The 25,244-nt window shown below is 42.5% G+C and overlaps 1 protein-coding gene across 5 annotated transcripts; it reads right to left on the bottom strand.

The window, feature by feature from the left end:
• GTF2E2 (general transcription factor IIE subunit 2) lies at window positions 1-24,522 on the bottom strand. 5 transcript variants are annotated; one of them, XM_069855082.1, is made up of 8 exons: window positions 24,448-24,522; window positions 23,402-23,568; window positions 12,832-12,923; window positions 12,187-12,294; window positions 10,314-10,496; window positions 9,741-9,834; window positions 1,894-2,009; window positions 1-950 (listed from the first exon to the last, which is right to left on the bottom strand). In XM_069855082.1, exons 2-8 carry the CDS (start codon window positions 23,562-23,564, stop codon window positions 831-833), a joined length of 876 nt encoding a protein of 291 aa, XP_069711183.1. In that variant the 5' UTR covers window positions 23,565-23,568; window positions 24,448-24,522; the 3' UTR covers window positions 1-830. The 5 variants fall into 5 exon arrangements, with proteins under 5 accessions (XP_069711183.1, XP_069711182.1, XP_069711186.1 ...); XM_069855081.1 differs by having other exon boundaries at window positions 23,402-23,571; window positions 24,448-24,481; XM_069855085.1 differs by having other exon boundaries at window positions 815-950; window positions 9,741-9,827; window positions 23,402-23,571; window positions 24,448-24,481.
• Window positions 24,523-25,244: the final 722 nt, after the last annotated feature.

The raw sequence follows: 25,244 nt of genomic DNA, 5'->3' as shown, positions 1-25,244 counted from the left end.
AAAATACACCGAAGATTCCTTTACCTCCTTGAAAAGGAAAATGCAACAAGCACAAAAGATATCGATTCTCTCGTTCTTGAAGGAAGCAACACTGGAAACCAGCATTGTAAGTTTATTACTTTTAAAAAAAGTTGCTTCACTATTACACTGTCATTTCATTTCCCTCCTGTCCATAGAGTAGAACTGTGCAACACACGTGCATCCGCTACAGTGAGGAGAAATCGCCAAGGGCAATTTCTGTCGAGCATTAGGAAGCTACAGCTGCATTGCCATCCTGCAGCCTGCTGGGAGTTCGGGAGAAAGTCTTTTCTGAGTTTGAGCCTCAGATATCACCAACATTCGGTAAAGCTCAGTCCCACAGCAAGGAAGGAGCATACAAACCGTGGGTGTGTTTGACTGTGAAAGAAACTTGCCTGCAGTGATTTTGGGTTCAGGAAAAGGTTTTCCTGAAACAGGCAAAACAAATGCTGTATTCATTTCTGCCAGAAAGCCCCTTGTAAGTAATTCCAGGTAAATATCCATTAAACAATGTAGAAGCAGAGTTATGTACCAAACGGGAACTCTTGCATTACATACTGAGCACCATTTATCACTCTATGCCAAGAGGCAACTGGTGAGAACTTCTTGCTTAAAGATGCATTTCCCATTAGCTAATTAAATTAAACTCTAAATATAGTAGTTCATACTTAACCTGTTTCATCTCAGCAGTTGCTGGGATGGGGGAAACACATCACATTCCTATATACAATCAGTCTTTCTGTGAGCAGACACTGAACCCAAGTGGCAAAAAGCCTTTATAAAAATGTGTGTTTGCTCCAGAACTCAACCAGTCACTGTTTGCCAGGAACGACATCAGAGTAATCTTTTAACACTCCAGCCAAGTGATCATTGTGAGTCTTAAACCGACGTTTCCTCTGAGAAGTGGGTTTCTTCCTCTTCTGAATAGGAACCTGCAAGAAGAAATGAAGAGCAGTCAACAGATCTGCTCTCACTTCTGCCATCACTTCTACAAGAGCCCTGCTTGAACCAGGAGTGGGCAGGCAGGGGAGGTGCTTGCTTGCTTGTTTTTGCAAGCAGCAACAGCATTCGATTTCAATCCAGGCAGGGAGAGGACCCTGCGGACAGAGCAGAGTCTCCATATCCCATGCACAGTAGTAAAGCTGGTGCTTGTAAGTGAAGTTTCTGAACACTTCCATGTAGCTAGAGAAGCAGGTACATGCCCCATAATTCTACACATTTAGCATACAAGGAATCCATGAGGAGTGCCTACACGGAGACAAGCATTAAAGCATCTAGAGCAGAAACCAGGAACAAGTCCTGAGTGGAAGGGCTCTCATGAAAGGATAGTCTGAAGCCAATGCCTAAGAGTAAAGACATGTTATATCACATACAAATAAATGTTAAGACAATTGTTTGAAGTCAGGAAGAAAGCATCTTTGGAGAGCTTGCAGCCATTCCAGCTTCCCAGTAAAACAGGAGCATATTGCACCCAGGCTGGAGAACTGTGTGTGCTCGGAGGCACGTTATATGGTTCCCATCAGGACTGGAAGCTATTTAGCAGGAAATAAAAAGCTTTAAAAGCCTCCACCTTTCTCCCAAAAAAGTAACTATTCTTTGACTCCTAATGCACAGCTTCGAGCAGAAGCTTACACATTAGAGCTCCCAGGGATTTCTGGCATTTGCCCTCTTCCTGACGCTGCTTGGCTCAAGCAAGAGATAAAAATACTGACTGCTGGCTATTGCATTGGTTTTTGCTGCTTCTTAACATTGGTCACACTTCCCCAAGCCACAGAAAAACAGCTATGCATAGGCTTACCACCTTGTTTTGGAATTAACCCTGCGGGGTCAGGAAGGGAGAATCTCCTAGAAAGATCTGTAATTTACATCACTTACTATTTTCTTTGGTCCAGTTTCTTGCATGGAAGAAATACCCTGTCGTTTCAGGTACTCTTCAATTTTCTCCTCATCCATGGAATCCACGGGAATGCTCCTCCACAGCTTCTGAAATTCTGAAACACAGAACAAACACTTGATTTATATCCCAATGAGCAAACCCCGGGCAAAGAAATGAAGGAAAAGAAATAGACTTGATTTCAAACGCTGAAGTATTTGGCATGTCAGTCTGTGACTGTACGGATGCAGCAGTGATCGCCAGCAGGCATCCAATTAGCACAGCCTTTACCCCACTCCAAATGCCGGATCCACTTCCAAAAAAACTGAACAAGTCCAAAAAAACCCACAAAACCCAAGCAACAAAACAACACCACCACAACACTTAATGGAAAAAGATAAGCCGATCCTCATATGTGCTAACCACACTCCAGCATCAGGAGCAGCCCCAGGCAACACGTGCTTTTAATGTTAATTTGCTACGAAATCTCTCTTTTCACCTAGCATCACTGTAGCTGCACAGAGGTGTTTTATAAGCCTCAGTTCTAAAGATTTCAGTGAAGAGTAATAACTAACCATAAATGGCAACTTCCTTTACACATCTTCAGCTGCCATTGTCTTGGGAAACTTGTCATCTTGTAGCCTAATTTACTTTAGATTCAAGACATTTACTTCAGCAGGTCGAAGCTCATTTATCACTGTAATCTAATACATACCGTGCTCTAGAGATAATAAATTACTAAAATTCCTCTGGTGTTAAAAAGAAGAGAGATACCTTAAAAGCCACAGCAGCAAGAAAAGAGACAGAGGCTGTAAGTCTTAATTAGAGCAGCTGCCATCTGCCTGCACACTTTCAGCCTCATGTAAAGTTTCACAGAGCCTCTGGAATGCCTTCTCCAGGCAGGGGCTGGTACAATCCTACCTCCCTTCATTCCCCAGGCAGCAAGTTAGATATAGCCTGTCAGCAGGTTTGGCTAACAAACTATAAATAAAACACGAGGCACACACAGCAACGCAAGACTACATTTTTCCCTTTATTTCCAGATAAATTTAGTATACAGTTGTCAAAACAACCACAACTTCTGCATGCTTAAGAAGCTGTCCTACGCAGCAGGCGAGGGAACGCTCCAGTGACGGTCTGCCACAGATATACCGGCTCTAGACAGGCTGCAACTAAACAGCACTGGACAAAAGGCGTACGTCACAGACTTGGTTCCTGCACTTGGACCAGTTCCCTTCCTAATGCATCCTGTTTTTCTATGAAAGTACATGCTTTAAGTCTCAGGTCTTTCATCTCTTCCCATTGCCAACTGTAAGAGACCGTTCAAGCTTTCCAGGAAACAAAAGCAAGGAATTTTGCTAGTGAAAAACAACAATGTTCATTTTTGGTAATGCAGTGAAGAGAACGAAATCCTGTCAAAACATCACTTTTGGTTACATGGAGATAGCGCTCAGCTTGTTTCTCATATGGACTACACAGCACAGTGGGATCACTGAGACTGCAGCTTTCAGATAACTTAATGCGAGGACTGACACCATAGTCAAGACATTCTCTATCTGCTCATGCATTTTGAGCACGATTCTGGGTTTTTGGCAGAGCTTGCTATCACAGATCGTCTCTCACCTAATCCTGTTGTGGCAGGTGGAGAAGGTTGTGCTCTGATCAAAGCTGAACGTGCCAGAGAGATTCCTCAATGATGAGCACTCAGATTAAGTCTTAACAGCAGAATTGCACACAAGGGTTCTATTGTGTCCTCGGACTGAGCAGAACGTGCTCTTTCAAGCTATTCTTTTTCTGTTCACGCTCCCTCCCTGTTCTGAATACCCAAGCTGGACTCAGCTGGACACCACAACCTAGTGATGCTTGGAAGGATGAATCGCAAGATAGGTGTGCAAACGCAGTATCACACTTTGCAAGTAACCGCATTTAAAATCATGTGTTTTTGCAGTTCACCCCAGAAGTGACAAGGCTGCACATAACTCTGAACGTGGATGTAACAGTGTCCTTTTAAAGTTCTGCTAGAAAGAGATGATGCGTGTCCTTGTTAGAGTTCATGATATATGAATAAATATGCCCCAGTGCAAAAAAGAAAAAAAGGCTGAGGATAGGCGCTCAAGGTTAAACTGGTCCACATTCTTCTAGGGAACAGAAGTGAAAAATTAAACACTAGAAAATAAATAGTCAGCTCTTCAACAATCAACATGCACAGAAGTGCAGATCATGGTTAATATCCAACCACAGCGTTTTGCATTTCTTGTAATGCAGCTGTTAGACCGTCATTACAGCTCCACGTTCACCTTTTAAACTTGGCCAAGAAATATGAATGTAGTAGTCATCAAGAATCAAAACCGCAAAGCTAAAATGGACTTTACACACAGATAATTTAATCCGCTAATTGGCCCCACCAGAGTCACTATACAGCATTTTGCAACTCCATTTAAAAATTCCTTCATAAATCAGGCTGCTTTCAGCGCTCTTGCTTTGATTGTAGCAACTGCAAAAGAACCTTCTTCTCATGCTGAATGCAGGGCATTAAAATACCTTATTGCCTAGGAAAGGGGGGAGCCACAACAACATGGCAATACTCTGTGTTGAAGGACTGGTTCAGAACTAAAAGCACAGGATAAAGGTGGAGGAGGATACAGAGATGTCACTCTCCAGAGTGCTGTGCACACTAGCTGTTTGCATTTAGGGTGCCATCTAAAGGGAAAAGGAGATACATCTATCATCTCATCACAAAACCAATTCAGTGCGATGCCAGACACTGAGCTAAATGCAAGAATCGAAGAAAGGGAGCAGCTGGTGGGCTGGCACTGAACCATGCCTGCATTACTTGTCAGATTTATTCAGAAGTCTCCAAGGACTATGCCCCTATCAGCTAGTGAAAGTCTAGACCTTGGGAATAACGCTATCTAAATTATTGTGACATCCTCTCTGAAATACGAGAACCTATGGGAAAAACTGGCAATAACTACAGCTCTCAAACAACCCCCCATGTTTGTAGCGGTGGTACTTCTGCACCTCAAAATTCACACCCTTGACACAAGCGAGAAAGAGATTTCTCCAACCTCTTTGAGGAGAATCTGAAATACTGTCACCCCAGCTTTTGCTGTGGCTCCAAGCAACAAAGGGGGTCACCACCTGTAAAAAGCAGCTCATGAGAGGGGCCGGGGAGTAGGAGATGGCATGTAGTGACCCGATTACTGTCCCCTGCCACCTCTGGAGCAGTGTCCACGCTTACGGTTGGCCAGGCAGAAGGACACAGCAGGCTGGCCCGTCTCTGGGGAGGGGAGAAGACAGAAAGAAACATGCTGTCATGAGCTGATGTGTCTGAAGAGCAGACAACAGTGACAGAAGGCAGCTCCTAAAGACGGTTTCAATATACTGGCTTTATTTTTTGCAATGCCTTTCTTTTCTCTGTGGGCAGGGCACAGGGAGCTCGGTCTTCATGCGAGGAGCCGGAAGGGGATTGTCAGAGCAGAAAGCTCACCACATGCTGGCCTGCTTCAACCAGGCATGGAGAACAGGTTCGGATGCACGCATTCCTGTGGCGCACGTAACCATGACGATTACAGAGCACATTCAATTTTCCTTCCACATGTCTTGTCAACCACAAGATGATCTTTACAACACCAGAGCACAGCGAAGGTGAGAGGCTCTTCTATCCGAGCAACTAAACTATTCGACAGATCATCCAGAACAAGCCTATAATAGCTACAGAAGGAAAAAATCTGTCCAGCAATGGAGACAGTAAGGCTTCACCTGGCTGCATGCAGACAAGCTGACAATTTCTCCTACTGCTTAGGCTGCTATGACAAGATAGAGCCCAGAAAAAGTCCCCTGGGGAGAAGTTTCCAGAGTTTCTGGCCAAAGTAATGCAGGTGCTGTGAACCCTCAGGAGACACATTTTTTTCAGCAGAGGTTTTAAGTCCTGCTGCCAAAGCAGCTCTTCCCCAGAAGAGGCAGAAAGTTACGATCCCGGTACCCGAGTCAGATGTCTGCCTTATATAAACTATGAACAAATTCTATATGCAATATCTTAACTCAGAAGCTTGACAGAATCAGTGCTACTCACAGGCTGCTCCTTTACTCCTCCAGACAGCCAATTTCTGGTCTTTCTAGTAATGAGAGGAGGGAACGAGTTCACAAGCCAGTTCAGATGTCTGCTAACACCTCTAGCATTGTCATGTCTGTATGCAGAGACTTAAAATAATCAATTTTGAGCAGTAGTAACCAATACACAGCAAAGCAGAGGACAGCGTAACAAAGATTTTGCAAATGTCACCTCTCTCTGAAATACCCAAGGGGCAAGGATACAGGGTAACCTCAACTTTACTGCATCACAGGGTGCCTCATATACGAATACAATTTGCACCAACATTCCCTGAGTGATTATACTCTAACATGCTCTTGTTGTATAAACGCTTACATTCAGGGAACAAAGTCATGGGTAAATGGCTGCACGGTGACTTCTGCACAGCTTATCCTGCACTTCTCACTGCCTCACCTGCTCTTGCAAAAAGGTTGAGATGGCTTCTGGAGATAAAATGCTACATCACGCTGGTAATAAAATCTGCCAGAGATTAAAAACAGCTTAAAAATCTTCACTGAGCCGAGCCAAAATCTGAGCGCAGGACAAGAACAGACAATAACAGGGCAGAAGGGAAGAAACAATTTAGTAGTGGAGAAGATGGAGTCCTGCTTCTAAACAGTCCCAGAGAGCGTAATACTAGATTTATACCTTGATATTAAGTCTGTGCTGCCCCTGGATCATCTTGTAATTCAAAGACAGACCTGCATGTCCTCACTGACAAGCAATTTTTATACTGTTAAATTTAAGAGGCTTTGGCCATCCTTTAAACTTCTTCAAAGGTGCTTAGGAAGAGTATTAAAACCAGGTATAATTAAATATCAAATTCTTAGGCATTAAAACACTTCCTATATTGTGTTCAGATATGAAAGATACCATCTGTAGCAGTTAAGCAGTCAGACTGGACTATCAGCATTCAGCCTGCACAGGGGTGAAAGCTTGGTTCACATGCAAAGTGCTTAGCCCCAGCAGAAAAAGGCAGTGCTTTACTTGGCTGAAGCACCTGAAAACTAGCCCAGCTTTTATAAACGCTTTCAGCTATTCGCTACTGACAGAAGATTAATTAGTCAGGAAGTCAAGAAGGAACACATGCAATTTGAACCTTCCTTGGCTAATCACATAAAAGGAAGAACAAAAGCCGTTCCTTACTTCTGCAGTACCCTTGAGATCATGATATATCGGTACCGCACCACTGCTGCAGTACATGGGGATTTATTTTCAAAAAGTGAGAAAGAAAAGCTTGTTCAGCCATCAAAACAGCTGTAGAAAGGGCAGAGGCAGGCACTGCGGGGAAGCGGTTCCTCCCCTACTTCAGGCAGTGATCTCCACATTGCCCCAGCAGCTCCTCTTTCTTGCTGCCTGGTGATGGAGCTCAGACTGTGATGGGAGAAGACGTCTAACTTTTAGAGGATATTAATCCCAGCCAACATGTGTTCGAAACCAGAGACTGTCATATGGCAGAATCATGCACTGAAGAGCACAGGGGCCTTATTGCTAAGGATAAACATTAAACTAGAAACATATTTTGAACTGTCATCAGCTGCTAGATCAAAGAGTCTGACAACACTCCAAGGCTTATTTCGCAGTCTTCCAAAAAGTTCATCTTAGTGTTGCTAGAGATAATGAGTTAAAATAGCACAGCTAATGTAGAAACGTGTCATAACTCATCCTGTACAGAGACAATCCTGCCTATGACTCCCTGTGAGATGCTTCTGGTGCTCTGGAAAGTATCTTAAAGCAAAACTGCTCAGGAAGGATGGATTTTCCTCATCACAGGATAACATGGATGGAAAAAGGACCTGTTATAGCTGCCATAAGTAAGTTAACCCACTCAGGGAGGTTTTAAGAGTTATGGCACATGCAAGCCGATCACAAAATTCACGAAAGAGCAAGTACTCTCGTCCTGTCTCAGAACAAAGCATCAGCATACCCACAAAAAAAAAAAAAAAAGAAAAACAAAAACAACAGATCTGATCAGATGGGAACACGCTGCCACCTGCGGATGAAAGAAAGCAAAGCCACCTTGAACTACGAACGCTGCACACTAGTAATCCCTTCATTAGAGACTCTGCGTTCTTAAAGGCCTGCCTTCATAAGGAGATTGAGCCCAACAGCTTCAACATTGCTTGTTCCTAAACAAAGATCAGTGCTGTGTGTGCTAAAATATAATGTACTGTATAGGCCCAGCCTGGGATTCGTACTGGCTCCCTGATGAAGAGCTTGCAAATGTCTCTTGCTGCATCTTAATAAGATGGGTTCTTTTATTAAAATTCAAAATTATCCTAGAGTTATTACAAGGAGGAACAAGGTAGCGATCTCCCTCTGCCAACTCTTTTAGTATGGTTGGGTGCCAGAAAAAAATGCACAAGAAAGAATTATCAGCAATTGTGACTGTGATATAACCAGTTGCTACTAAAATCTTAAAAGCTTTGTCTTAACAGTTACTGCAATAGCATTGATGTCTAAATGTTTTGGCCATGTTTGGATCCCTAAAAGCTGTGGGCCGACAGACTGAAGAGGCACTGTCTGAGCAGGATGACATTGTTAATGGTAAACTCACAGGCGTTGGAAGTTACAAATTCCTCAGTGAATGCAGGCTAAAAGCTTATAATTCTGTATCTAGTTCCGACCACCACTACCAAGAAGTGACAGAAATTACTGTTTAAAAAGAGATTCACTTCAATATTTTGAAACAATTTTTATATTTTTAAATGCTGTAGGTGTCACATCTGCTTAATTATCTTTGTGGAAGAAAGCTATTATTACTAAGAGTACAAGTGCAGTAATAACAAATAAGTTAATCATATGAGTTTCCAGCTGCTTAATTCTATTAAAAATAGTAATCTCCCTGAGCTACTCAAGAAAAAAAAAAAGAGGTCTATGCTTTGTTCTACGGTCCTGTAAGTAGCACAGTTCAAGTTTCTACTTTCCTTTTTTTTACCATACTGTGACATTAGAAGATAAGATGGCTTTATGTGCTACGTTACAAGAACAGAAAGTATTCAGTGTTGTTGAGTCATTTTGTAATCAGATCTTTTGACACAGAGTGCCTTCTGCTTTCTGTACTCGCTGGCAATAGATGCTGGCATAATGTCGTTATTGGAACATACCCTGATTGGTGCAATTAATTTCCCTGCTTAAACAGGCACACCGCATCAGAGGATTTTACCACATTTTGTTAGATAGGAAATACATGCTGAGCTTCTGAAGCCCCAAATCCACTCCAGCTCTAGGCAGCAGCACTATCCCAACATCTGTGCTATCCTCCCAGTTGTAATCTACTACTTCTCAGGTCTTTTGCTCACATCTCCCTGTTTGCTTCCTCCTCTTGTTTCATTTGTGGCTTCTCGCTGTGTTCACTAATAAAAGGCACAGGATTAATAAACTGGGAAAAAACCAACAGTCTTGAAACCAGAAGCCATTTTGTTGAGGTTTTTGGCTGCCCCTTACACAGCAAAATGTTAGATGCCATTTTAGTCAGTCAGGTGATTTTTAATCTCTTCTGTACTGCTACACTTGAAAAGAACTGTTGGATTCCTGGTACCACCTTCCAGTGTATCCATTATAAAGCAGAGGATGATACCCCCAAAACTCATTTGCTATTGTCACCCTCTTGTTAATATAAGCCATTCTCCTGACATCTGGATATACCTAGTACACTACCTAGTCATTGCCACCTTAAAAGATTGTTTATACATCTAGGTGCTTAAGATGAACTCAAACCAACTACCATGGAAACATATGTAAACAATCACCTACCTTCATCCACAGTAAACTGACAGCTCTTGTCATTGTAGAAAAGAATTTTCTTCTTATCGGGGCGATTAACAAAGATGATCTGGTCCCCTAAAGCCTCAAAAACAAATGCAAAAGAACAACTCAAAATCACTTTGTTTCCAAGAATAAGGATTCCAATTTGAACAACAGACCGAGACGTTGCGCTACAAAAAGCCCAACAAACCAAAGAGGCAGTAAAGAAACTGGCAAAGAAAAAAAGCATCCAAAGCAGATGCTGACAGTAAGTATGTTAATAAATCAAAGGTGAGATATGAAGGGACTGGGATAAAGGTATAAAAAGCAGAACTAAATGCCTGCATTTGGAATGTGGGAGATCAAAAGTCTTTTATGAAACAGAGCTTTGACAGCTGTGCTGAGAAATCAGGCCAAATCTTAAAATAAAGGATGAAATACAGAAAAAGCTAAAATATTGGGTCTAAAAGAGCATTTGAGTTACCAAAACAGAAGACACAATCCATAAGAAAATTGTCTCTTAGCTTCTGCTTCCCTTTTAAGAGGGTAACTGGAATGGATTTGCAGACACATGCTACTCACCTTTATAGCTTTCTGGGCATTGGGGAGCCCTTCCTCAATATCTTCCAAAAGGATTCCTCCCAGTCCTCGCTGGTCATGCTTGTCCAAGAGCCTGAGCAGAGCCTTTTTGTCTTTCAAGTTGTACTTGGGTTTGAAAGCGTACTTTCCGTCTACAACCTCTATTTTTGGATTGTTGACTAGAGCCTGTAACAGGGACATAAATTTAAACCTTGAAAAAGAGCACACCCTAGTACTTTTTTTTCAAGTGTGCTTTTGAACAGCTAGAGCGCATCAGCCACAGCTGCCAGCTCGGAGTCTGAAATGGATTTTAAATCTTTGGATCCTAGATCCATCAGCCAAGGCATAATTTGCCACAACATAAAGCACAAAGCACTAAAGGAGGCTTAACATCATTCACTTAAATCCTTTGGTCTCAAAGTTCCATGAAGCCACGCTTTCCTTTTTAAGAAGGGAATGAAAATAAAAAGAAAAGGGAATGCAAAAATGTGTGCTCCGGCTGAATATAAAGCGCCAACGCATACATCAAGCTTGGGTGAAGGGCATTAACCAGGGATGAACAAAATGGAAGTCAGTCTTTCCCAACTGCTGTCAGTTGGCACCAGCAGCTGTAGAAGGAACTGAGAAGAGGAGCCCTCCTGCACAGCAGGATTCTACTTATGACACCAGCTTCTGAGTTAAGCCGACCAGAAGTTCAAGAAAAACTTAAATTATTCAGGATATGCTTGAAATCAGTTTTGTTGTGTAGCCAGTACCACGATGGAAGTTCAACTGTAACAGAGGGCAACTCTGCTTAGTTTCTTCTGCAGATGCCAGCCTAACCCTGAAAGGAGAGAAGAGACACAGAAAGAAGAAAGGAGGAAGAAAACACCTGTAACAGAGAAGGTAACTAACTATGGCAATGCAAGGTATTTGTTCACCTTTTCTCATCCAGTAACAATCCAGTGATAAATTTATACACATTTCTTGGGAGGAGGTTTTTCATTCCATCTTCATATTCTGGTTCATTGTGGAAACAACCTGGAGCTGCCTTTTGAAAGACTTCAGCAAAGTCAACCTGCCATCACAGCCAACACTGCCAGACTGGAGGTTTCGTACCCCAGAATAGTAGCACTGGTAGCAAAAGAATGCTACAAGCTATGTTAGTTAAAACCCTCCTAGTTTTTTCTTCTTCGCATGTCTCAGCAGCCCTAACTACTCTGTTGTGAAGATTTTTCAGTATAATCTGAACAAAACCAGGCACATCAATCCAGCAGAAAAACTGAATACGATATTTTGCTGACTTACTAATCTTGAAATTCCATGAAGACATTCAGATCAATCAAGCAGGAGGAAGAACATGGTCTCAAGTTACAGTGAATCTCTAAGAATGAAACCTAGCATCAAGAGTGAGGTTAATAAACTCCAGCAGTGGAATTTGCAGACCTAGTACCCTACAGTTTCAGACGTAATTTCACACCAGAATTCTTCATTTCACTAAGTAACAAAGAAATGTAAGCCTATGTCTTTTGTGCCATACTCTCCTTTCGTTTAGTTAATTTAACATCCTCAATACTGGAAGAGCTCTCTGCTTGAAATTTTTTTTTAAAAAAAAATTTTAAGAATTGTTCATATAAATTACTAATGAATAAACTCACTTGACATAAAATATACTTTGTGTAACAATTCTAACAGGTCCTTAAAAATGTCAGAATAGCTTTCATTTCACTGTTACCTCAACAGTAGGAGCTACAAGACAGGCAGAGACATGAATCAATGCATTTTCGTAAAAGGGGGATTATATATTTACAGAGCTTGTAATTAAACAAACACGCATAATTCAGGTTTATCTTAAATCTTTACCTCTAATTAAAATCTAAACAAATGTTTTCTTTACCTCACTCATTAACCATTGTTTCTGTTTGAGTCCAATATCTAAATGTTGTGTTTCATCCAAAATCTCGTCTAAGGTCAACGGATGTGTGTCGCCACGCTGGTGTCGAGTCTGGAACAGTAAACAGGATCTATTAGACTTCTGTGCTTATTTTATTCAGTGACTCAGTTATGATAAAGTAACTAAAATTGGTGATGACAAAATAACTTTTGCAAAACCAGGAGAGAGACAGTACACATAGCACATGAGTTTTAATCTAGGGGTTTTGAGAATAAGGGAAAAAATTAGTACCAGCTGAGATTGATGACGAAGTCATCTGTCAAGCATCAAATTACACATTATTTGGATAAACAGCTCATGAATCCTAAAAGCTGACAGCATCTTGCAATTCCTATTTCTACTGCAAATAAAGCCCATTATCCTGGTTTTAAAGTGAGCTGGAATAATTACAATTTCAGTAATGGAACGATATGCTGACCGCTTTGTTTGCTGACAGCACTTTGAATTTAACAAGCAGTTTGTTAAAACTCTCACTATTGAAATAAAAGAAGTTTACAGTTTGAAATATTCAGCATCTTTCAGCTACTAGAGGAGAATTAATAACCAAAGTATTTCAAAACATTATAATTTTACATCAAAACACTGTACCTTCATATAATTCACTATTTTAGCAAGGACTCCAAACTTGTAGCCAGAGCCTCCTGAAAGGGCTTTCAAGTTAAATGATCCATTGCTGTGATCTACAAAAGGAGAAAACAATTAATTGATGCTTTCAACACCACTCTGTTGGCTCTGCACTCCATCTCTATCTCACTCTACTTCCAGAAGCTTTCAGAATCACAACTATAAACAGAAAAGTGTGTTGCAGGAGCGGACACCTTCAGAGAATTCCAGGCCCAGTTACCTGTCAACAGGCACGGCACTGGAATACCTCTGAGCAGAGCTCCATAAATATAAAAGTTATTTGGACCTGGCTTCGAGGAAAACAATGAGCAACTACAGCATAACTACCGTAGGAGCACACATTTAATTTTTAACATATCACAGTGATTTACGCTACATTAATTCATGCTGAAGTAATCTATTTGTACCCAATGACTAACTCTACAGATAGCTTTGTGCTGCTGAGATAGAAGCAGAAAGTTTTGCTTTATTCCTAAAAGGTATTCAGCATTGGTACACCGAGTCAAAGAAGGCTGTGCTTGTTTTCTTGCAAGGTTGTTAACAACTATTTTATTAACTGTAGCTATTAGCACAGCACATTAAACAGAAATACCCACAAACCGCTATCAAAAGTCACAGGCGTGCTGCCAGCATAACTCAGACTTAATGGTAACAGTTTTTCAGCACTTCAGCTACTCCAGGAAAAGAAAATTCCCTCTCCATTGGCACAGGCATTTTTAATTTTTTTAATTCACTGGAGATTTCTAATCAAAACTGACAAGACAGTAGGTATCTCGGAGATACTGAGCTCCTATTATTTCTGTGACAAAAACCAGTCAAGAAAAGAACAATGAAATTTAGTGCATTAACTGGCAGAGAGGTCTTGCTGCATCTCAACCTACCGCTAAGTTGATCTATAAGTCACTATAAAAGGCAACGACAAAGTGGGAACTTTGGATGTAGTCAAATTTCAAACAGATCCACTTTTGATAAACATTGGTAACGCTTCATGGAAACTGGTGCTAAAATAGTAAAATACAGAATGCCTAAGCAACAAATGCAAAAACGGCAACTGGTAACTGTGAAGCTATTAAATGACTTTGTATTAGAGGCTTTATGTAGCACAATTCCAAAATTAACGGAGAAGAATCAGTGTAACTCCAGCTACAGAAGAACATTTTACTCTGGTAACTAAATTAAGGTGGAAAAAGGGAGAGAAACAAAAGCAGTCTTCCCCTGAAAATACAACCCCACAGCATTCCCTTTTATCATTAACAATTAATGTCCCCGCAGGACATTTTATAAATAAAAAATCATACATGAAACGAGAGGTCTGAAGTGACAAAAATAAATTCAGAGGTAGAGTAAATAGCTAAGATGACTTAAGGTGTATTTGTTCTGTCAAGTGAATCAAGGAGATCATCTCGTTTAATCTGCCTGGCTACAGCCTGCTGCTGCTCACAACAAGTCAATCCAACCATACAGTTGGGAAGCTGGCAATCTGCAGATATTAACACTTCAAACGTCACGGTTTGTCCTGCTGCTTTGCAGCCAGCACAAAGGAAAGCGGGGTCACATCCACCACTGCACTTCCAGGGTGATTTTCCCCTCACAAGCTCATCACGCACAAAAAGCATCCCCAAAAATGAGCACGGAAGGGGTTTGTTGCTTACGCAAGACAGTAAAAATCAAATTCATGAATGATTTACTCCTGAGGTTTGGGGCTTGATGCAAATGAGCGTAAAGGAAGTTGTCAGCAGCATCACACTCTGGCCAATGGTAGAAAAGCTCCATCTTGGCTCTGCCATAGGCTGCATTAAAAAAAAAAAAAAAGGACCAGAACAGCGCTCTTTCAGCATCCTTTCAGAAAAGAGGTAGGTGCGCATCATTTTATAACATTGTCTTAGGTTTGTCTTGATTAGTGAAAGAAAATATGCCTGTAAGTTACAATCCTGTTAAAAGCTTCTTAGAATCAGAATGATTTTTCTCTAGGTTTAGTAGGATTTTATTCTGCTGAACGCAGAGAAGCTTGTTTTGCGCTGTCAGACAAGCACTTTCACCATCTGCGCGCTAATGGAAAATTGATGACCACTCCATCTTACAGGAAAGCTAATATAGCAAGCCAAGATCCAGTAAACAAAATGGACTTCATGTTTACAGGGGAGGCAGCTTGTTTCCTGCAGCCTCACGTTCATTCTAATTGATTCTGTATGTTTTTAGAGAAACGATAGTGAAGGGATTTTCCTTAAAACAAAGACAGCTAAACCTGAAATTTAAGAAATGCACCTCCCAGTGGGTATTCTATGAACCGTATCAATTACGATGCCTAAGAGACATCTATGTTTGTGGATGTGCTAAAAACCCGCTCTAGAAATCTGGTACGTTAGGGTAGGAAGAAAATCCTGTTCCATATTATTATTATTATTGTAAATATTGGAGCAGTGATCAGTACAGTACAAACGGGTCAGAATCCGAGACTTGTAAATGCTATTACACTAAGATGTCTCTTAAGTGGTTTCTTAAACAGAACTTCCTCTGTACTGCATTGAAATGATTTTTTGCCAGTCATTTCCCTCTGCTCCATGGATATGATTTCAAAAAAAGCTGCTCCTCTGCAGCATCTAAAGATTATGTTATTTTTAAATTGAAACCTAATACAGATATTACAGAAGGCAATTCATTAAATATTTCACACACTGCATTTTGGATACGTACAATAGCTGACTGTATTCAAAAGAAACTGTGAATTTAAATTGTGCCATTAGGAAATAAGTAAAACTGCATGAAATCTGATCATTTTTGACAGCTTTCCAAGGCGCTAACCTTATTAATGCTGTGTTAATTCTGAAGGCTCAGCAACAGCCACTTCAGCCTTGTATTTTAATAATTACAGCAATGAGTAGCTCATATTTATCTGCCCTGCCTCATTCAAATCTAAGCAGATCATTATCATCCTCGAGGGGTACAAACCACCTCTAGCACGGGCACGAAATTCCAATTCCTTGCATAAAGAGAAGCTTCTTTTTTCTGTGCCAGGCACTGCCCAAATGGTGACTGTGGCTGAAGGGGCCAGGAGCCAAGCAGCAAGGAAGTCTGCCCAGGGAGCCATGGTTTGCTAAGGATGCTTCCCTCCTCTTGGGAACAGAGCTACCACCTTGGCCAAAAGCTGTGCTGGCAAAGAGTTCCAGCTACCCAGTGGGAAAAGGCCCAGTGTCTCCAGCAGCCTTAGACCTTGATCATATTTATCACTGAAATACCAAATTTCACATCAGCAGAAAGAGATAATTTTTGTGCCTGGTGTTTACAGAGTGAGCAAACTTATGCATAACAGATTCCAACAAAATCCTCAGTCTTTGAAATCTGTTTAAAGAGTTCCAAACAAAACTCCTCTCCTTTCTTTCCCAAGGATATTCTCTTACCATTTAAAACACACGTTTAAATCCTCCTTGTTTTAATTACCCTCAAAGGGGACTTCAAATCCTTTTATCCAGCTCTCTTCCCCCCTCCCCCCCGATTTTCAAATAAGTCTTCAGATCACCCCTTCAAAACTCTCCTGTCTGTTCAGATGAGTTTCCTCCTTAGACCGTGACCAAACCAAGCCTCCTAACTCAGCCCAGGAGTATTTTTAGCTTGGATTTGCTCTGTAAATTTTTGTTTAAGGGAAGTAAAAAAATCCAAACCAGTTTAATTAATCCCATCCATCTCAGTCATGTTTCGTGTATTCAATTACAACCTCGTGTATTCAGTTATAGATTTAAGAGAGGAAAACAGTATTATTCCAACCACTCCAATAAATGCTTGTATCAAATACTAATGCCAGGTATCTGCCCAACAACAAAGATGTTCCATTTCTATTTAAAACCATTAAAAGCAGGAGAATAAAGAAAAATGTGTTTAATATTTGGAAAATAAGAATAAGACATGAATAGCAAGCTGGTTTGGCTGCATCATCCTGGTGTTCACAATATCCTTTTTTTCTAATAATGATACAAAAATGATGATGACACAGGTGCTTAGACTGCTTTAAGTAATCTGTTTCAGTAAACACCACTGCATTTTGCCTTCATCGCTTCCCATGTAATCAGGCATTTTGTATTTTTCACTGCCTAAACAGGTTGATTGCAGTATTATTTCTGGGATATGCAAGGTTCATTAAAGCATTACCTGTGAGCACAGTTTAACGAACAAAACATCAGCATCACCCCGTCATTCTGTAGTTTCAATTACTTAAATTCAACTAAAGGTAGGTAGCCAGGAGCATTTTGTAATGAACGTGGATAGATAGGTTTTCACTTTTAGCTTTACGTTCATAGCTGAAAACCTTTCACTGAGAGAAATAAGACCCCAGGTTTCTACAAAGTCTTGTCTCTGCCTACCCTCTTCTATAACCCCACGTTTTCTGGAGTACCCTAGCAGACAAAAGAGTGTTTTGTGAGTTGTTCTTTAGCTGGCACACACTCACTGATGGGCTTCCACAAAGGGCACAGGCTGGCCCCTCAACTGCTGCTCGTCACTGTGTTTATCCAAAGAATTCCTTGCTATTTCTCCAAGGGAATTTGACTCTGTGGTCCTACAATACACTATGACAGGCAACCAAAGTTGCTGTAGCTGTCTGGACATTTTTTTTATTATGTTAGACTTGATACGTAAAGTACCGTAAGTTCCCTCAGTCTTGGGAGGCAAAACACAGGAAAAAAAAGGAAAGAGAGGGACAGAGAGATGCTTAACTTAAGATGTTACTGCCAAATATCTCATCTGCTGACTTATCTCTAACTCACACAGAAACTGAGACAGTCAAACGTGCATTTTTGCTCTAGATACACCTCAGGAATTCCTGAGGCACAGCCTAATTTCACTCTTACAAGCAAGTGCCCTTCCAAAGCAGCACATCTCGACAGCAATACCCCTCATGCCAAGGGCAGATCTGCCAAAGCCAACTTGTTTTCCCTCTCCCACGCCACAAAGCAGTCTTTTCTTCTGCTGGGTACAAGACAGAATCAGACAGCAGGCAACATTCCTTTCCTAGCAGTTAAGCAGAGAATGCAGCTGAAAATAAGAAACCCGATCTCCTCAGAAAGGGTTGGGTTTCCCTTGTTATCTATCCCAGTGACCATGGCACCACAAACGGGCTGGGATGTCCAAATGCGCTTAGTGCCATTGGGACAGCTGAAGGATTTCTCAAGCACGAACTTCTAATCAACAGCAGGGAATGAACATGTGGGGAAACGTGGGCTTCTGAAGTCAAAAGAGTTTTGTAGGGTTAACAACTCTGCATCAATAGGCGATTCTAAAATAATGACTTTTAAGGAACCAGGATTGTTGTTTCATACTAGGAGAACAACCAAAAGTTCAGTTCCATTCTTTGGAAACATCCTCCATCATAGTTACAGGTTTTTTTAGAGCGTTTTTTTAGATACATTTTTTTAAAGAGTGTTTTCTTTCTTTGTCACAAATAGGAGGGAAAAAAAAAATCCCCAAACAAACTCTGACAACATTAACACGCAGAAAGTTCTAATCCCTCAGGTATAGGCGTGTGGTACATGGATCTCCTGTTTTTCTAAGGACACTGAGGACTTTCACTCCATGCAAGAACCAGCCTCAAGACTAACGGTGAAACCACTGCATTTCTCAAAAATTATCTTTGTAATCTTCTTGTTATTGCACGTACTTGAAATAAAGAAGCAAAGTGCTCTCATTCCATAATAACTTACGCTACATGATGCACACACAGAGCAGTCATTACTGAAATAAACATTTCAGATGTATCATGAAGCTGTTCTTTGGGAGTTTGAGACTTTTGTGAGCCAAAATAAGTGTGCAACAATCCATTTCTGTAGGAGGTGTGAGCACCTGGTCCGCAGCCTGAGATAAAAATCACAGCATGTTCTTGATCAATAGAATTCTTAACAGCTTTGTTTTTCTGTTTCAGCCCCCAGATCCCCAACAGTGAGCACACTCTTCAACCCTTCAAGAATGGCAACCCTCAACATCACTCACTGGAACGAGACTACGTCTGTTTCCCAGTATCTGGGCTTTCAAGTGCAAAAAATTTACCCTTTCCATGACAACTGGAACACTGCCTGCTTTGTTATTCTGATCATATTCATCTTTACCGTAGTTTCTCTGGTGGTGTTGGCTTTCCTCTACGAACTGCTAGACTGCTGCTGCTGTGTGAAAAATAAAACTGTGAAAGACTTGGAGAATGAACCCAATCCCGTGAGAGCAATGATCAACAGCTTCAGGAAACGTGAAACAGAGGTGGTGTAGTGAGCACCAGCACCTGAAGAATGTTTAACGCCTTGAACGAAGCCTGTTGTACCTTACCAACAAGCACGTCACATGCTTTTTTCTTGTGGACTTATAATATTATAACAACAGTGATCTCTATTTCTGGATGTGAACTTAAATAATTAGGAAAGGCTTTCTGAACACTTAGCAGAAGGATGATCTGTTGCAATGTTATGAAAGAAGACTTATGTTTTCAAACAAACTTTTGTTGTTTATATTGAGTTAATAGCATAGTTGTTTGTCTACCTAGAAGAACAAATGTTGCCTAACGTACATAAAACTATGTTGCTTAACTGGAGAAAATGTTTATAAAATGCTGAACAATCTGATCCTACATGGCACAAAGTCACAGCAGTGTCCTCCTGCTGAGGTCAGCCACACAGACAGCAAAGACATACAAGGGGTGAGAAAAAAAAGAGATAGAAGGGCTGAACAGTGAGAGATCCCCTGAGACAGGAGAGCCTTGTGTGAATCCTTGCCTTCGGCAGCTCTTTTGATTACAGACTTCTTGCTTTTAGAAGGATGGGTGCCAGAGGAAAAGTAAGCCAACAGGAAATGTATCCCTAAAATGGTCTTTTTCAACCTCCTGTGGTACAATCTGACTGTTGCTCCCTCCTCTTCTCTGGTTCCAGAGAAGCACTCTCCCCGTGCTTCACATTCAACCTGTTTATCAACTGCTGGGTGCCAAGATGTGACTAATGCCCTACCTTAAGAACATCCAACTATTTCCACAAACACGTACTGCTGTTGTATTTCAGTCTAGAAGAAAAAGAAACCTATTTCTGCCCCAAGGCTGTTGCCTCCGTGGTAACCACAACGTTGCAGGGAATCAAGACATTCTGGATGCATCACCCCTATCTTAACTTCTCAAAGCTGAACTGGGACTGACAGAGTTCTCACTGAGAAATACACACAGATGGGTCACAGACCCCCATACCAATGAGAGCAATTAAGCCCAGCCTGCAGGCAGCTTTTGGGTGTTGATGTGCTTCACAAAAGAGGCCATACCACGACAAGCCTTGCACTAGAGCCGGCAGGATGGATGCACAATGAGAAGTGACTTCATTTTTGCACAAGAGAATCTCCACTTGCTTCATCAGCCTGCCGATACTTCCCAGAGAGTTCACACTCGCACCCTTCTCACACATTGACCGTGGAAGGCTTGGACCTCTAGCTCACCGGATGATTTTTCTTCTGTAGTTGCAATGCATCTATAGTTTTTAAAACCATAAAAGTCTTGTAGATACAAATTAGAGCTAACAACAGCATCCAACAGCGTGCCCATTGGTAATGCCCAGTCAGTCTTTCACGCTCCTGAACCCATAGGGAAACAGGCCAGCAAGAAACATCCCAGACCACAGCTACATGTGGGACACAATATTTAGCTACATGAAACCCAAATAAGTTCCTGTCTTCAGGGAAACAAAGTCCACCTAATGGCCAAATAGACAAGCAAGCTACAATACGGATCTTGCAGTCTATCCACATCAGAAATACCTTTGTGCTATGGCCAGCACCTATAAATACCTTTCTTTTTAATATATAAATTCCCTCTATCAAGTTCAGCATATCTAAGCTCCAGAAGACCTGGACACACTGAGAGACTGCCTAATTTGACTCCTGCTCTTCCTGGTTGGTGAGACAGAGTAACAAGATACCCAAGGCCACTACTAACCAGCACAGCCAGTCCAGTGATCCACTTGGAGAAGCACCCTCTGTTCAGCAATCATTAAAGGACACAACCACTCATTTTGGATAGACTTGTTATGGTAAAGTTTCACCAGTATCAGCCCCACATGCAGGGAATGCTTGTAGCTAAAAATCAACCCATAAGCACAATTAACACCTCATTACCTTCAGCTGCGTTTGACAGCATCAACCCCAAAAGACCCGTGTCCTGCTCAAGAGAGACAAGAGTAGTCATTGGGATGTGCCAAAATAATGAATATGCCTCTTTCCTGAAAGCAAACGCTCCAAATGGACTGATTCCACTTGCAATTCCTACAAAATGCTCATCATGGCTGCACACAAGAAGGCAGTGTGCAAGAGGTAACAAAGCGAGCCCTTCCTACACTGGGTTCATGTTCTTATGCCTTCCTGAGAAGCACACACAAGGGAAAACCTTGGGACTCCTTCCAGATACTTATTCACAGAAGTACAAAGGGGGCTGGGTGTCTGCCCAAGGAACAAAAGACAAAGATCTCCCCTTGCACAGCCCTAGAACCTCAGGACGATTCTTTCCCACACAGAGACTACGTCATGAATCAGCTCCTGGAGACTTCAGCTCTCAGTTACTGTTGGCCAAGATCACTAAAAGTCTTAAGGTTGAGATCTTAGCCACAGGTTACTACTGATCAATAAAAAGAAATAAACCAATATAATCCATTTCCTTTACTTTCCAGTTATTATTCTGAACTGAGTACACAAGGCAGTTTTGATTTCTTTCAAATAGCTTGCTTGATCAATGATTTCAAATAACCATGTTTGCTGCGCTGGAAAGCTGACAATGAATCTTCCCATACAGGTGATACTTAGCTGCATGTTCATTTAAAGATGAGCATAATCTCAATGCCTCTTCTTCCCAGAAAACCGACCAGGGCAGGTTCTCCAAGTCATAGACAGATTGACAGAGAACTTGCAGGCACCACATACACCCAGGGACTATCAATGCAAACACGTAATCACAGTGACATTATCCATCATCTTTGTGGTCAATACACAACAAAACTTGGACTTAATTTTAATTTCTTAATTTTAATTTCACCTTAATTTTAATTTCTGCAGGGAGATGAGACAGTGATTCTTGAATGTCATTTTTTTATGCCACCCTCCCTAGACCCACTTCTGACACAGACACATTCTGACTTGCACTTAACAACCGGGTAATTCAAACCCAAAAAGTGGGTTTTAAGGCAAAGGGCTTTGACTCTGCAGCGTGTGCTGCTTGCAGCTGCTTAACCTGTTCAGTTGCTAGCCAGCCTGAACACTTGATATAAACCAGTTCCTAAGAGCAAGAGGGAGAAAGGTGGTCTGTTCACTCTCCATTCATTTCCTTCCACCTTTACTGCTTTTGCAGTAGTGAGTAAACACTCTCCAAAGGAAAACTAAAGGAGGCTGAACTTGTGCATTAAAAAAAAGTTACAGAAACCCTGAAACCTTTCTGATATCATCTGGAATGAAGCCAGCAGCATAAAAGATAAAGTGTATTTCCTGGCAGCCACACGTTCCGATTTGTGTAAGCTAATCATTTCACAGCTGCAAAAGCACTTAAAGAAATACCCAGACCAAAAAAATCAGAGGTAAGAAATTACTTTATCTGCTCTGCCCCTCAAATCCTCCAGATCAGACACCCATTTGAACTCTCCACCCTGTTGCTGCCTCCCCATCCCTCTTTCCCAGCAAAATGCTCTCACTCAGGATACGCGGTTCAGGATATTACACGTGTAATTTTATTTTATTTGGAGAAGAGAGTGCAGCAAAGAGATTGATGGAAACCTGGTATCCCATCAGAGAATGGTTGCTTTCAGAGAAATGAAAAGGCCCCAAAGTTATGAGCCTAGTACAGTGAAAGTGAACACAGAGCATGTTGCTGCGTGAACACACATCCTCTCTCTACTGTTCCAGGTATTGCGCTCTTCATTTGCTCACACGGCGCAGCTTTATCAACTGCTTATTTGATACCAAGAGATGCGTTATCAGTGCCAACAACCCAGGGAAATGACAAAATCCTGAGTAAGGCAGACAGAAACCTACAGAAGCCCAGGTGTTGCTGAACAAGGGTTAGCTCACAGGTAAAACAAGAGTGACAGCCAATCACATCACATTAGCCAGACAAGGTGAAAGTTACAAAATACATCTCACAGATGGATAGCTGATGACTTACAGTTAATAAAATTCAATTTCAGGCACTTTCTTGACAGAAAACCAGAGAAAATAAGAATAACACCGCTACTGCTGATTGTACTGTGGGTCCAGCAAGCACCGAAACCCACAAATCAAAGCGCAGCTTCATATGAAATAATGTTTTGGCAGTGGCAGTTCCTCTGAGCAACAGCAAACAACTCACAGGATGATTCCTGACACACATACATGGTACCAAAAGCGTTGTTCCCATTATACAAGTGAACTTCTGAACAAAAAGCCACGATAATTTACAAGAATGACAACAGCCACCAGTAACACTCACAGAAAGACCGATTCACGCCAACAAACAACAGCTCAGAGTGGACAATACCGAGCAGCTTTCGAGCAGGAGACTTTTACCAACCTGTACTCTGTTTTGAGCTTGAGGAGCCGCTTTGCTCTACCTTCACTTTCTTCTTTTTCGAAGCGGAAGAGTCAGAAGACGGCGCTGGGCGCTTTTCGACGGCCGGTGTGGAGAGGGCACGCTTTTTGAACAACTCGCGCTCCCTCAATAAGCTTGGATCCATGATTCTGTTCCGAGGAGCAGGAGAAGAAGGCCGAGGTTAGAATCATAGAATCACCAGGTTGGAAGAGACCCACCGGATCATCGAGTCCAACCATTCCTGTCAAACACTAAACCATGTCCCTTAGCACCTCGTCCACCCGTGCCTTAAACACCTCCAGGGAAGGTGACTCAACCCCCTCCCTGGGCAGCCTCTGCCAGTGCCCAATAACCCTTTCTGTGAAGAATTTTTTCCTAACGTCCAGCCTGAATCTCCCCTGGCGGAGCTTGAGGCCATTCCCTCTCGTCCTGTCCCCTGTCACTTGGGAGAAGAGGCCAGCACCCTCCTCTCCACAACGTCCTTTCAGGTAGTTGTAGAGAGCAATGAGGTCTCCCCTCAGCCTCCTCTTCTCCAGGCTAAACACCCCCAGCTCTCTCAGCCGCTCCTCATAAGGCCTGTTCTCCAGCCCCCTCACCAGCTTTGTTGCTCTTCTCTGGACTCGCTCCAGAGCCTTAGAGGTTAGAATCAGTTAAGATTTTCAAGTGCAGAGATGTCCCCGCGGCACGGGGGTTGGAGCTGGCGATCTCCGAGGTCCCTTCCAACCCAAACCATTCCACGACTCGCGCTTTAAACTACCAACCGGCACCACCAGGGGGTCCGAACGCCACCAAGGAAGGGCCAGCAGGGAGGGAAAACGGGGCAAGCGCCGGGAAGCCCCTCAGAACCCCGTTAACCGGGAACTCGGGGATGGGGAACTTTATCACCCAAGCGACGCCGCCGCCCGGGCTGCTGCTCCCAGAGGAGCCTCCCCAGGGCTGGAGGAGTGGGGGGAAGCCCCGCAAGGCTCCGTATCCCGGCGCGATCGCCCCCACGACCCGAGAGAAGCTCCCGGTGCCTCCGCGCTCACCGCAGGCCCCGCCGCCGCTCGGGCCCCGCCGCCTTCCCGGCAGCCCCCGCGGCGCCGCGCGCGCGCTCCGAGAAGGTGGGGGGGAAAGGGCGGGCTTTGAGGGGAGGCGTGAGGGGAGGGCGGGCGAGAGGGAGGGGTGAAGCGGCTTCTATCACAGAGAGGGGAATATTCTTGACTTAGAGGGGAATATTCTTGACTTAAGCTGAAGTAGAGCAGAGTTCTCTAAGGAACGGCGTTTTTTTTTAAAGTTAGACGGGACATCCCTCTTGGACTCGATGATCCGGTGGGTCTCTTCCAACCTGCTTATTCTATGAAAGCACGGATAACACTCTTCTGTTTCTCCGCTTTTTCATGACCCAAGTACTAACTGTTAGAGTGGAATAGTTTTGATTTAAGCTCGAGTTCTCATCTAAGGAACTGTATTTGCGTGGTTTAGTGTTTGATAGGAATGGTTGGACTCCATGATGGGTCTTTTCCAACCTGGTAATTTCTGTGTGTGATTTTTTTAAAGTTAGAATGTCCCTCTGACAGCATGGATGACACGTTTCTGCTTCTCTACTCCTTTCATAGAATCATAGAATCAGCAGATTGGAAGAGACCCACCGGATCATCGAGTCCAACCATTCCTATCAAACACTAACCCATGCCCCTTAGCACCTCATCCACCCGTGCCTTAAACCCCTCCAGGGAAGGGGACTCAACCCCCTCCCTGGGCAGCCTCTGCCAGTGACCAATGACCCTTTCCATGAAAAATTTTTTCCTACTGTTCAGCCTAAACCTCCCCTGGCGGAGCTTGA

Source organism: Phaenicophaeus curvirostris, chromosome 4 (assembly GCF_032191515.1).
Source record: "Phaenicophaeus curvirostris isolate KB17595 chromosome 4, BPBGC_Pcur_1.0, whole genome shotgun sequence".
In the NCBI taxonomy this organism is placed as follows: Eukaryota; Metazoa; Chordata; class Aves; order Cuculiformes; family Cuculidae; genus Phaenicophaeus; species Phaenicophaeus curvirostris.
Note: the sequence above shows the minus strand (reverse complement) of the source record. Positions and strands in the feature narration are given on the sequence as shown.

Bases quoted from the DNA above. Each gene is read 5' to 3' on its own strand.
- GTF2E2 (XM_069855082.1), bottom strand. From the start codon at position 23,564: ATGGATCCAAGCTTATTGAGGGAGCGCGAGTTGTTCAAAAAGCGTGCC. The intron at 10,497-12,186 runs GTAAAGAAAACA...TCCCTGTTACAG, and splicing joins AACAATGGTTAATGAGTGAG to GCTCTAGTCAACAATCCAAA. The intron at 9,835-10,313 runs GTGAGTAGCATG...TTTGTTTTTGAG, and splicing joins ATGCCCAGAAAGCTATAAAG to GCTTTAGGGGACCAGATCAT.